We start from the raw sequence: 13,443 nt of genomic DNA on the forward strand, positions 1-13,443 counted from the left end.
TGCTACACTACAATGCTGGTCCTATAAACTTTATTTCTAATAATTTTTAAATTATATAGCTTAATCTTTTATTGTATTTACTCATGTGTCACAGCCTTACAATATCATCTTGTTGAATTTCCAGTGTAATGCTAACAAAATAGTCTTCTGTTATTTACCTTCCTATTTGAATTGAGTTATGCCACAAAATTTGCTGAGGCCTGCTGATCATTGGCATTTATTCTGGAAGATACCAAAACAACTCATGTGTGGGTTGATTAGGAAGTGACATTGTTATTAATAATGAATAATTTTAAGATAAATTAATTATTTGGCATTTTTCAATTTTTCCCATGTTGATTAAATGCTTTCTACCCATTTGTATAAAATATATGAATGAGGTATTCATTTTGAAAATTAATTGCAGGAATTTCAGGACAAGATAGCCCTTATTGAAGGTTTACAACCATTTTCAACATATGTGATACAGATAGCTGTGAAGAATTATTATTCAGATCCTTTGGAACAGTCACCTATGGGAAAGGAGATTTGGGGTAAAACTGAAAGTGGAGGTGAGTTGTGGATTTGCTATGGTTTCCTGGAGTAGAATTGTGTGTTATATGTGAAATGAATGTGTATATTTTATACAAATGTTAAGTAACCTTTATTAGTGCATTTTTAAATTTAATAAGAAAAATGTATCTGTAGAAAAATATTCTAATGACCTGACTTGTACTCTAACTCCTGAAGATGATGAATAATATTCTACCAAAGTGGAAATCTACTTGAAAGTGAAAACAGTAGAATCAGTAGTTTGACCAAGAGACACATTCTTGGGTCTTACCACATAGTGTCACTCTCTTCCCATGCATTCCTATGTCTGTCAATGTGAGATGAAATGAAGGGAAACCAAGCCTTACTCTGTGGGAAGTGTATTGAGGCCATTGAGATTTAAAGTATTATGACATCAGTCCCTTAAAGAAAATAGGTCTAGGATCTGTAAATGTGATGATTATAATGAAGTGATGCAGTTCTTTTAGACATCTCTGATGATAGTCACAATAGTCACCAGAATGAGTTTGTTCATCATTGGCCATGTCATTGAGCTGGAGTCAGAGAATGGTCATTGGGCAAAAATAAGCCTTTCAGGCTCCTTGTAAACTTATCATTCTGTAAGAGGTTGGTTTTTCTTCTGAGCTTCTGTTACTCATTCTACCCACGTGATATGATTTTTCCTCAGCTAAGGCTCCCTCATTTCTTCCCACCTTTCAGTATGGTTGCAGAATCCCTTATCATTCATTATTCTTTATTTCAGTACCAGAGGCAGTTTTTCTCATTAATGCTACCGTACTATCAGACACCAGCCTCCTTATATCCTGGAGAGAATCTCACAAGCCAAATGGTCCTAAGGAGTCAGTCCGCTATCAGTTGGCAATCTCACATCTGGCTCGAATTCCTGAGACTCCTCGAAGACAGAGCGAATTTCCAAATGGAAGGCTTGCTTTCCTTGTTCCTGGACTGTCTGGTGGACAGCAATATGTGTTAAAGGTACAGAGTGTATAGGGCTCTGTTTATTGACATTCTCAAGAACATGATTCTGAAAAGGTTAAGTGATTTTTTTTTTCTACAAAAAGGTTCTAGCCTGTCACTCGGAGGAAATGTGGTGTACTGAGAGTCATCCTGTCACTGTCAAAATGTTCGACACACCAGAAAAACCTTATGCCTTGGTTCCAGAGAACACTAGTCTACAATTAGATTGGAAAGCTCCATCTAATGTTAACCTTGTCCGATTTTGGTTTGAACTCCAGAAGGTAGACTTTTTGTGAAAACATTTATTTTATGATTTAAAATAAATTGGGAGGTCTTCATGTGTCTAGAGCATTCTGTTGAGTAAATCACCAATTTGTTTGGCAACATTCGTTGATGTAGGTTTGGCATGTAGAAGCAGTAAATTATCTAGACTAACCTCTGATGGGAGAAATTCCTGGAGAAATTTTTTCCTACAAGGCTCCATGTAAAATAGTGGAAATTACATTTTACTAACTTCATAACATTTTGCTTAGTTTAGATGTTATCAGCATGTTTCTCTGTATTAAATTTCATGAAAATACTCCCATAAAACAAAGAATGAATAAACAAAAAACCAAAGCCTCTTTAGAAACATCCTTTCAACCATTTGAGGGCAGTAACAGGAAAGAAGCAAAGTATGAAACTAGTTTATCCTAAATTAATTAGATCTTGCTTTGTAAATTTTAACTGGTTTTTATCCAAACTCTTTATGCTTTAACCAATATAAAAATAACTGCTGATTTTAAGGAATTAGTGGATCTTATTAACTCACTGCTTAGGGAAGCCTCCATTGGCTTTTATAGTGAAACAATTAGAACAGACTGTTAAGTTTTATAACTGCTACTTGTTATTTCTATGATTATATGGTATGTTGTAAATATAGAGGCCTATATATGGGCTTATATAAGTCTATGAATTTGGAAAGATTGGTTAGGAGTGTTTTATTTTAGTGGTAACTTAAAAACAAATCAATATAGTCATGGCCTCACTATTTCCTTAAAAGAAAATTGTTTTTAAAATTTATTATATATGATATTTCTTATTACCTTGTACTTTTTAGGTAAAAACTATTAAAATATAGAACATCACTGAATATTTAATTGAGCAAACTAAAAGCCATAGTTTAATTGGACTTTTCTCTTGGTCATATTTCTGATGATTTGTTGCCTTTTTTAAAAATAGTCAACTTATAAAAATGCACTTAAATTGAAGAAATTGGAAGAGTGCATTTTTACAGACATTGATTTAAATAAGACTAATGCATTTCAGTCCAAAGTCAAGGAGAGGGGGATGTAATGGTTGGTTCCTAGATGGAAGAAATGAAATGAGAGATGATGATGATGCTTACAAATGATGATGCCCCAGCTTCTCATTCACTGATGAGAAGACAGAGTCAGAAGCCGTGAATGAGTAGATACCCCAGATATGCAGAAAATAACCACAGGACTGACTCACCCTTACAGTCCTACCTGAGTGTAGTCTGTGGAAGGAATGTGAGTCATGAGGTCAGCCATCACACTTTCAAAGTTTGGAGCAAAGGACAGCAACGCTTTCATGCAATGCTTTTTGTTTCTCCACTTGCTCACCACATGTTTTTACACTTGCTCACCACATGTTCAGAAAAGCATGAAGATGAAAATGGAAGATAGAGTGATTTCTACATCTAGCCATCTACAAGTATTAGTTGATGAGAGCACGTGAAAACTGTGGTTTTGAGATTGGGGAGTGACTTCTAGTTAGTAAACTTTTCTGAGCAACTTGAAACTGCTTCATAATGAAAAGACAACTGGACATGCTATCATAACTCCATATTGAAACTCTGAGAAATGGGCAATGAGGGTGAATTTGTCTTTTTAATTATTAATTATTTTAGAAAGGAAAGAAGAATAAAAGGGTAAACTTTAAGTTTATATTTGTTTTCCTTGAAACTTTCTTTATCTGGAAAATGAAGAAGTAGAACATAAGGCCAAGTTTCTATTTAAATCTTATTTTCCATAGACTTAAAAATCACAACACCGCATAGAAGAAAAACATATTCTATTTACGAATGGAGAGAAACCATCTATTTTGCTTTGATAATTATTTTCATACTCTTTATTAAAATTTTTTTTCTCAGCTGCCGAAGAAAACCCCTGCCAAACCCAAAAGTTTCTGAAGTTACAGTCTCTGAGACATATTAGCCAATTCCTACCCAAACAATTCTAAAATTCCCCTGGGGCAGCCTTCACCTCTGCACTTGTTGGCCTCTGACAAATGGAAGGTCCTGACTCCCTTGTGATTTACTGGCCTAGTCCATGGCACCACTCCATGTTGGTGGTCTGCCCAGAACATTCATTGCTGTAGGGAAGCCAATACTCTGTCGTTTCCAGCAGTACCCTCAGTCAGACATCTCCCCAACATTTGCAGGAGCTCTGATAATTTCTGGATGGTATGGAATGTTGGATTACCTAGATTACTGCTTTGAGGTAATTTCTATGACAGATCATTAAGAAGGAAAGAGCAAAAAGAGCTAAGATTTTTTTGTTTTTGGGCAGGAATTAATCTTTTCTCTTGGAAGTTTCAGAGTGAATATTATAGATTCACTGTATCTGTTTCATTATGTTATCTGTCTCAGTATGAGTGATACACTTATGCCTTTAGTGCAAATAATGTCCCCAACATCAAAAAACATTTCTGTTTTTTTCCTCTTTTTCTGTCCTCCATCCCCTTTTCTCCTTTCCAGTGTGTTATATGGTGGTCCACTCCCTGAAGGTGCTATAAAAGGTCATTCCTAATTGAATAGGAAACTATTATAAGGTGTCCATCTAATGAAATGATGAAATGATGTGACCTTGTGAATGCTAAATGAAAAAGGAGATGTAAAGCAAAGTTTATTTATGGAAACTGACCTTCCTAGGAAACTCTACTAGGAAAAATACACCAAGAACCCTTGACAAAATGCCACATCCTCTGTCTTTCCTGATTTGGATGTTAAGTGAAAAGCAATCACCATTTTAAAAAATGATATTAAGGATCTGAATACATGAACTTTTTAAAAGAAAGAAGTTGCAGAGAGCTGAAATTTAAAGGGGAATGAAAACAAGATTTCCTGTATTTTTCTAACCCTGTTAATTAGGAGCTACATGATAATGGACAAAAAATTCTTTCTTTTAGAGATCTAGGCTTCCTATGTGTAAAAGTAAGGATATTGTCACATATCTGGTGAGAGCGTTAGGAGGTAAAACCTAAATGTTTATGTTTGAAAGTCACTATGGACTTCTTCAAAGAATACAAATATTATTTTGGAATTAGTAAATCCCTGAAGTTGATGGCATCGCTGTTCCTGGGCTGTAAACTTGCATCCATGGCCATCCTCAGTTATTGTAGGGATCCATTTTTGGAGATTCTGGAGCATCACAGCTCTGAATTTTCCCTGATGCTATGGAGTCAGAGGTGCATTTCCCACCTAGGGCTCATCTTAAGAACTGTCATCATGTTCATTGTAGTTGTCATAAAAAGTACAACAGCTATAGGTGGTGAAGATTCTTTAATATAAAGTAGACTTAAGGTTTAATCACTTGCTATGGGCCTGCATATTTCTGTGTTTAAGGAAGATTGTTTTAAGAAAACAAAAACATTAATTTAGACTTCTTTTTATAGTGGAGATACAATGAGTTTTACCATGTTAAAACTTCATGCAGCCAAGGTCATACTTATGTCTGTAACATCACTGATCTCCAACCTTACACTTCTTATAATGTCCGAGTAGTGGTGGTTTATACAACAGGAGAAAACAGCACCTCACCTCCAGAGAGCTTTAAGACAAAAGGTGAGTACTATAGTTACCACCCTTTGGAAAACTTAGTTCTTTCCTCATCACTTATTTCACCAATCCTAGAGCTTGAAAATTTTCTTTAAAAAAGCACACTTTACATTATTATTTCTAGAGCTTGAGTGAATAAATTGAAGACTCAAGAGTTCTTCCAGGCAATAATAAAATAATTGTGCCTTGGTTTTTCAGCATTCCAAACTGGGAAAAATTATTAAATTATTTCTCCTTTTAGTATTCTGATTTCTTGTTTAACAATGGTATTTTTCAGTGAAGACTAAATAAAAATAGTATTACTGAGTATGCAACAAATACTTGTAAAGTGACTACTGTATTCCAGAAACTGAAATTGAAAAATCTAACCAGTCTATTCAATTAGTGCTCTGAAACTCACCCATAATTGAACCCTATTAGAATGAAGGGAAAGTGCCCCAGAGCTTGTGAAAGTTTCCTTTATTTGTATTTATTACTTGGTTTGTGTAAAACTGAGCCATATTGTTAATTCTATCATGAGTCCATCTAATCTATAACAAATCAAAGATTCAGGTACTCATTTAAAAATACGTAGTCATATCCAAATGTTTCAAAACGGGACTGTTGCTGTGGCATAACAGGCAGGATGTTTAAAAATGTTCTTTAATGTATTTGCCTTTTCTGTTAGTAAACATTTTCTGTAGAAAGATATCAATGCAAAATTATACTTCTAATATATCAATCACTATTTCCTCTTTTCACCTCATAGCTGGAGTTCCAAGTAAACCAGGCACTCCTAAATTATTAGAAGGGAGTGAAAACTCAATACATTGGGAACAAGCTGAAGATAATGGAAGTAGACTTTTGTACTATATCCTTGAGATCAGGTATGTCTGTTTGGAGAAGTGTTTTGTAAACTACACAGAACAAAACAGTTGTAAGATGATCAAAAGTAACAATGCTTATGAAAGTGTATTTATATATAAACAAAAAAAGATCTTTCATTTAAGGACCTTATGTCCATCATTACATCTTTTGCTCAATTCCTAGAGGTCAGCCTTAGGTTACTAGTTATAAGACAGAGCGCATCATTTTCAGAAATCTGTAAATGCACATTATAATTTTATGAAAATCATGCAACCCCTGGCTCTGGCATCCAATATTTAATATCTGTTCTGTTTAAGAAGCTGAGCAGATGTTTGATGTCAGATGATGACATGCATGTACATTTCTAATGATAATTTATTTTAACAAAGTGAATCCTCATGGTGAGAACTGTCAATATGCAAGGTATTTTCCAGAATGTGAAATTAGGTTAAAAGTATGTATTGAACTGAAGTGTGTAGGTCACATAAGATTCCCTATCTGTTGTCAAGACTACAGTTTGCAGTGTGTTCCTGGGCACTGAAAGTGCGCTGTCGATGAAAACCAGCGGCTGATAAACACATGCAGCCTCAGACCTGGCCAGTGTGGGGAGCTCAGTGAGTCAAAGCTGGCTCACAAGGATTGATTTCATGCCAGCTCAAGGGAAGAATTCCAAATTCTGAACACACTCCCCTCACGGGACTATGAAACCACTTTTTAAGATGCTCCAAGGACAAAAGTCACTTCCATAATTATCATCCTGGCAACTTGAGTTTCAGATCTATTTTTGCTTCATCTTGCTCTGGCATTCTCATAACCTTAAAAAAATTTCCTGCTCATGCTAGAGAATTTCCTTGACCTTATTTCTAATCAAAACCTTCTTAAAATTTCTCTTAAGGTTTTTCATGCAGCACAAAATGCATTCTGACCTGCAGAACTGTCTTGGTGGTCTGTGACTGGAATTGTGTTCAAGCAGGTCACATGGTAATTCTTGCCAGGATACCTTCAGTGTGTTCACCTCAGTGAGACCTTAGGTGTATAGCTTCATCTATACACTTTACATGATCCTTGCCCTGGGCCTCCATTGTTAGGACTATAGCATGACGCAATAAATTGCTCTGACTTTAATATCCCAAAATAAGTTATTTAAGTAGGACACTAGTCGGGATCTATACTTGTTGATGAAAATGTTGGGAAGCGGGATACACAGCAGACTCACAGAATGGCAGATGTCCCAAACAGCACTCTGGCCCCAGAATCAGCCCCCAAGGCACTCAGATCTGGCTGAAGAGCCCATGAGAGTATTGGAGGCATGGAAAGCCAAGACACTCTGGGAAAAAAAAACAAAAACAAAAACAAAAAACCTAAATGGAAGATCTCTGAGAGTGAGATCCCAGTGGAAAGAACGGGCCATCAAAGAAGGAGGTACCTTTCTCTGAAGGGGGGAGAGAACTTCCACTTCGACTATGACCTTGTCTAAATAAGATCAGAGTTGGTGAACTCAAAAGGCTTCCATAGCCTTGGAAACTCATGACTAGAGCCTAAGGAGATCACTGACACCATAAACAAGAGTGTCAATTTGTTAAGTCAACAACAGGAGAATTTCTTAGAACTTCCTATAGTTCTAAAGGTTGTAACTGTGAAATCAAGGTGTCAGAATGTGCTATCTCTAAAGTTTCTAAGGAGATATCCTTCCTTGCCTCTTTTTAGCTTCTGGTGGTTATCAGCAGTCGTTGATGTTCCTTGCTTATAGATGCTCACTCAAATCTCTGCCTCCATCACCAGATGGTGTTCTTGTTTGCATCTGTGTCCAAGTCTTCCTTTACTTATAAAGACACTGTCATTGGATTATAGCCCATCCTAATCTAGTATGATCTCATTTTAACATAATTACTTCTGCCTTAACCCTATTTCCAAGCAAGGTCACAGTCACAGGATCTGAGTGGACATGCGTTTGGGAGCACAATATTCAATATTGTGCACAGATCGTGTTTAAATATTTGCTCTTTTCCATATTTGAACTTAATTTTTTCATCTATAGAATGAGAATGCTGCTATTTACCTCTAAGTTATAGTGAAGACTCAATGCAATGAAACATGTGTAAATAAAAATTGTGTTGTAAATGCAACATGCTGAAACAATGGCAGAAATATTGATTCTCTTCCTCAGTGGCAATAACTGTGAAAAGCCATTTTTTTTCGAGGCCTTTTCCTCTTGGATCAGACTTATTGAAAAGTGAAATTGCCAGTGCTTAATATGAGACTTCACAAAATGTCATGATGTTACAATGCTTTAACCTAGGATGGTCTCTAGGATCTTAGCCCCTGGAAACAGTTGGGATCAATGCTGCTTCCCTTTTGATTTCAACACTCATGGCTGCTCCTGAGGTTGAGCCCTCCATATCTTGCTGCTAGTTCAGGATGGCCCCTCAGTTAGCAGGGGCAGAACTAATTTCTACTACACATCCCTAAACTTACTATGCATTGGTACCAAGTCCTAAAACCATTGCATTCTGGAAAGTTTCAGACTTGAAATTTTCTTCACTATTAGAGAATCCATAATTAGAAGACCTTAAGCTTGCCTTCAGTCAGCGGTTCTGTTAAAGCTATTACTTCATGCCTTCTGAATCCAAGTCTTGTTCTCTTTCCCTGTTTCATCCAAAGAACAACACAAATTGACTTTGAAGTACAGTGTAGACAATACACAAGGAAATAATGAGGTTGAGAATCTCAAACATTATGATAATATTGGTAGTGGTACTATCACACTTTCTTTATCCATTCTATATTCTGTATTTTTTCCAGATATAGTATAAATAAATAACAAATTACAGAATGAATCTTAAGAAAAACAGAAACTTCCCAGTTAAAAATTATAATTGCTTTTTAAAAAAGTATTTGTTTTACTTATTTGAAAAAGTTACAGTGGGAAGTAGAGACAGAGAGAGAAAGGTCTTCCTTCTGCTGATGCATTACCCAATATGGCTGCAGCAGCTGGAGCTGGGCTGAACCAAAGCCGGAGCCTCTTCTGTATCTCCCACATGAGTACAGGGGCCCAAGAACTTGGACTATCTTCTACTGCTTTCCCAGGTGCATTAGCAGGGAGCTGGATCGAAAGTGGAGCAGCCCAATCTCCAATTGGCACCCATATGGGATGCTGGCACTGCAGGCCAAGACTTTAATCCAGTGTGCCACAGTGCTGGCCCCTATAATTGTTTTATGTGTTTGGAATTATGAAAATAGTTTGCATATTCTTATAGTAGGAAAAGGGGAGCAAGGTTTTTTTTCACTCAGTGGTTATTACATCATTTGGAATACCTGCATCCCATACTGAAGTGTCTAGTTACAGTCCTGGCTTCTCTACTTCTAAAATAGCTTCTGATACTGTGTATCCTGGGAGGTAGGAGATGATGCCTGAAGTACTTGGTCCCTGCCATACACTTGGGAGACTAAAAATGTGTTCTTCTGGTTTGGTGTGGTCCAGCCTTGGTTGTTGTGGTCATCTGGGGAGTGAACCAGTGGATGGAACATCTTTCTGTTTCTCTGCTTTTCAAGTAAAGTAAAAATAAAAATTTTGAAAATAGTAAATAAATGATCTTCAACTTCTGTTAGCCATTGATTATTCATAAACTTCTTGGTGGACTAAGTTGTTTGGCTTCGTGCATCTCTAGAGTGATTTTATAAAAGCATGTCATGTTCAGTCACCGGATCATGTGAGGTGAATGAGATTCAAGGGTACAACTTGCAATAGCTGATTCTTTGTAGTTATCAATAAAATGATACATGAGCAGTTAGAGGTAACACGTATATTATCACATATATTTTCTATATCTAGTATTTCTCTGTTGCTTTTGCAGAGAGGGCACTGCAAATGATTCACAAAAACAGAATGTGAGGTGGAAGATGGCATTTAATGGATCCTGCAGCAGCATTTGCACATGGAAATCTAAAAACCTGAAAGGAACATTTCAATTCAGAGTTGCAGCTGCAAATAACCTGGGATTTGGTGAATATAGTGGAATCAGTGAGAATATTTTACTAGCTGGAGGTATGTTACAATGTCTGTCTAGAAAACTAGGTTATACATAAAGGTTCAGTGATATTGGTAGGTATATTCTCAACATTAGTAAGAATTATAATGACTGTATAACATATCAGCCACTCTAACTGAACTATTCAATACATCTGATGTGATCTTACTAAAACACCATCACCATCATGTAGTCTTTCCTCTCAGTAATAATGGCCTACTCTTTTATGCCTGCCACATCAATTCCATGCTCCTAAGGAGGCTTCCAAGGCTATCCACAATCTGGTCTTTATCTGTCCAGCCTTATTATCCTGTTCCTAGTATTTTCACTTTATACACAAGAGGTCTAAATCTATTCTTTAACTTCCCTAATAGTTCCTTCTTCCATTGTGCATCTGATTTTAGTTCATGGTGTATTATCTTTCTAATCACACGGGCCGGAAGCCTCAGCTATGTTTGATTTTTCTCTCAGTCACTGGGTTCTATTGATTTCACAATCTAAATTTCTCTCTGATGAGTTTCTGGCTTGCTATTTGAACCTTGGCTATCCTAATTTGAGTATCATTTCTTGCCTGTGTTCTTAATTTTATCACACTTCTGACAGTTAATATAGCTGAAGCACCAACTAGACTACTTAGCCTCTCTGAATACCCAAAATGATTTTTCATTCACTGCCTTCAGAATCAGTGAGAAACTTCTGTGTGGCCTGTAAGATCTTCTGTGGTTGTCTTCCAATTGTGATTCATTTTCCCTAATATTTGCCCCTATGCTACAGCAATATCAGGCTTGTAAAAAACTTTTATGTCACTAGCTCTCCGGCCTTCTATTTGGCCCCCATTACCTACCCTGCACCCCCTTAGCTGAGATTTCCTTTCCCGTCCTTCTGCCAACTTAAAATTCTTCTCATTCTTTAATACCTAACCTAAATGAACTTACTATAATGCTAAACTGATGCTTCTTAGAGAAAATGAATTATTAAACATTGCATACACACATTCTATATAAAACATAAAGCATTCTTATTGCATTATATACATATCTATGTAAGAGCTTGACAAACAATTGTGAGCTCCTTTTGTTTTCTGTAATATATTCTTGTTTTTGAAAATATTACTTAAAAAATATAAAAGTCATTCTAGTTTCTAGTTTCTGCAGCCAGACTGGATCAGCAGGCCATGTTTGTCTTCTCTACTGAACAGAAATTACCTATGAGAAAGTAACCATGTTTATATTTTGGAGGTTAATATCTGTGTAATTAGTGTGTATGAAGATATTACAAAATTATTTCCAACTATATAATATTCAGTTTGTCCCAAATTCACAGAAAAGATTATATATGTATCATCAGCTACTTTAAAGTAGAAGATTGGGTGCATGTGTTCCAGTGGTGTGCTGGTAAACTGGCTTTCTGGATAAGAAAAGAAAAAAAAAACAACCTTGATTTTGCTTTCCTGTGATATGAACACTCTCATTGTGTATGAGTTCAAACTACTACTGTGTAACAACTGGCTTTCAAAAGTCCACTAGGCTCTGGCATGTCACTCTTTATGTGCTTAGGTAGATCTGAGCCTGTTTAACTTTATTCTGTAAATTAATTTTTTTCTCTTTTATATCATTAGATGGCTTCTGGATACCTGAAACAAGTTTTATACTTGTTATTATAGTTGGAATATTTCTGGTTGTTATAATCCCCTTGGCATTTGGTAAGTATCATAGATTTTGTTTCATTTAAAAGTTTACTTACTAATTTGAGAGGTAGAGAGTGAAAGAGACAGAGAGACAAAGACAGACAGTTGCAGAGAGATCTCCCTTGTATGGGTTTACTCCTCAAATACTTGCAATGCTAGGGAATGGCTCAGGCTGAAGTAGGGAGCCAGGACTGTAGTTCTGGACTATTAGGTGAACGGCAGCATCTCAATTACTTGAACCATCACTGCTGTCTCTCTCAGAGTATACATAAGCAAGAAGCTGCAGTCAGGACTGCAACTGGGACTCAAACCCTGACATGAGACACAGGCCTCTTTTTTTTTTTTTTTTTTAAGATTTTATTTATTTATTTGAGAGGTAGAGTTATAGGCAGTGAAAGGGAGAGACAGAGAGAAAGGTCTTCCTTCTGTTGTTTCACTCCTCAAATGGCCGCAAAGGTCGAAGCTGTGCCGATCTGAAGCCAGGAGCCAGGCGCTTCTTCCTGGTCTCCTTTGTGGGTGCAGGGGCCCAAGCACTTGGGCCATCTTCTACCGCTATCCCAGGCCATAGCAGAGAGCTGGATTGGAAAAGGAGCAGCCAGGACTAGAACCGGCACCCATATGGGATGCCAGCGGAGACACAGGCCTCTTAACTGCTTGGCTAACCCCTACTCCATAGATTTAAAAATGGATAATAAACTGTTTATTTGATCATACTGATTAATTTATATTGATTTATATCTTTTACTTTATATAATCTTTTACATGAAACATGACCTGATTAAGTTCATAAAGGTCACAATGTTACTAGACTTTCATAATCACTAACTTTCATGACTTATTTTCTGATGTAGGGTAACTATGAAAAATAGATCTGTATTTATGGTTCATGGTGTACTTTAGATAAAACTACTTCTAAGGGTACCATCTTTTAGCTCTTTTAAAAACAGTACTTGTTTATTATTGGCTACATATCTAGCATTTTATAGCTTATAGTTTGAAATAAATATAATAAATAAATAAAAGAAAAATAACTGAGTCCAAAAAAGTGTAGGATTAATGGGAGGCCAGTGAGAATCTGTGGTGAGGATCGTTTTGGTCTCCATACAAACAGCCTGATTTAGAATGACCAGAGCTTCTTTTGCAGAAGTGCCAGTTCTGTCTTGTAGGATCTACTCTCTCTTCAGATGTCTAACCTGCTTATTCAAATCTATGCCCATCTATAAATGACCAGAAAAACAGAAGAATTAGACTAAGTAAATATAAAGTTGGCTATTTTACAGTATTCATCTTATGTCAGTGTGCTAGAAGTACCTCCCTCCTTTTTTTAAGATTTAGTTTAATGATGAGAAAACACAGTGCTAACCCCAAAAAGGACAATCAAATAAAGGATGATCATAGTGATCACATATTCTGCTTATTCTTATTATTTAAACATAAATATTAATATCACTTTTAGTCTCCAAAATGTCCTGGTTTTGGTTATAAGATAGTAAGGTACTTCAAAAAGTTTATGGAAAATGAAATTAAAAGAT

General features: G+C 36.2%; 1 protein-coding gene across 3 annotated transcripts in view; it reads left to right on the forward strand.

The window, feature by feature from the left end:
• Positions 1–13,443, forward strand: part of ROS1 (ROS proto-oncogene 1, receptor tyrosine kinase) — a 176,889-nt gene that overhangs the window by 111,921 nt on the left and 51,525 nt on the right. For all 3 annotated transcript variants that reach the window (XM_070073675.1, XM_070073674.1, XM_051855385.2), the window contains 7 exons: positions 407–551; positions 1,295–1,527; positions 1,614–1,790; positions 5,188–5,356; positions 6,099–6,216; positions 10,051–10,241; positions 11,843–11,926. In XM_070073675.1, the coding sequence (XP_069929776.1) occupies positions 407–551; positions 1,295–1,527; positions 1,614–1,790; positions 5,188–5,356; positions 6,099–6,216; positions 10,051–10,241; positions 11,843–11,926 (1,117 nt within the window). The remainder of the gene's footprint in view (positions 1–406; positions 552–1,294; positions 1,528–1,613; positions 1,791–5,187; positions 5,357–6,098; positions 6,217–10,050; positions 10,242–11,842; positions 11,927–13,443) is intronic.

Source organism: Oryctolagus cuniculus, chromosome 5 (genome assembly GCF_964237555.1).
Source record: "Oryctolagus cuniculus chromosome 5, mOryCun1.1, whole genome shotgun sequence".
Lineage (NCBI taxonomy): Eukaryota > Metazoa > Chordata > Mammalia > Lagomorpha > Leporidae > Oryctolagus > Oryctolagus cuniculus.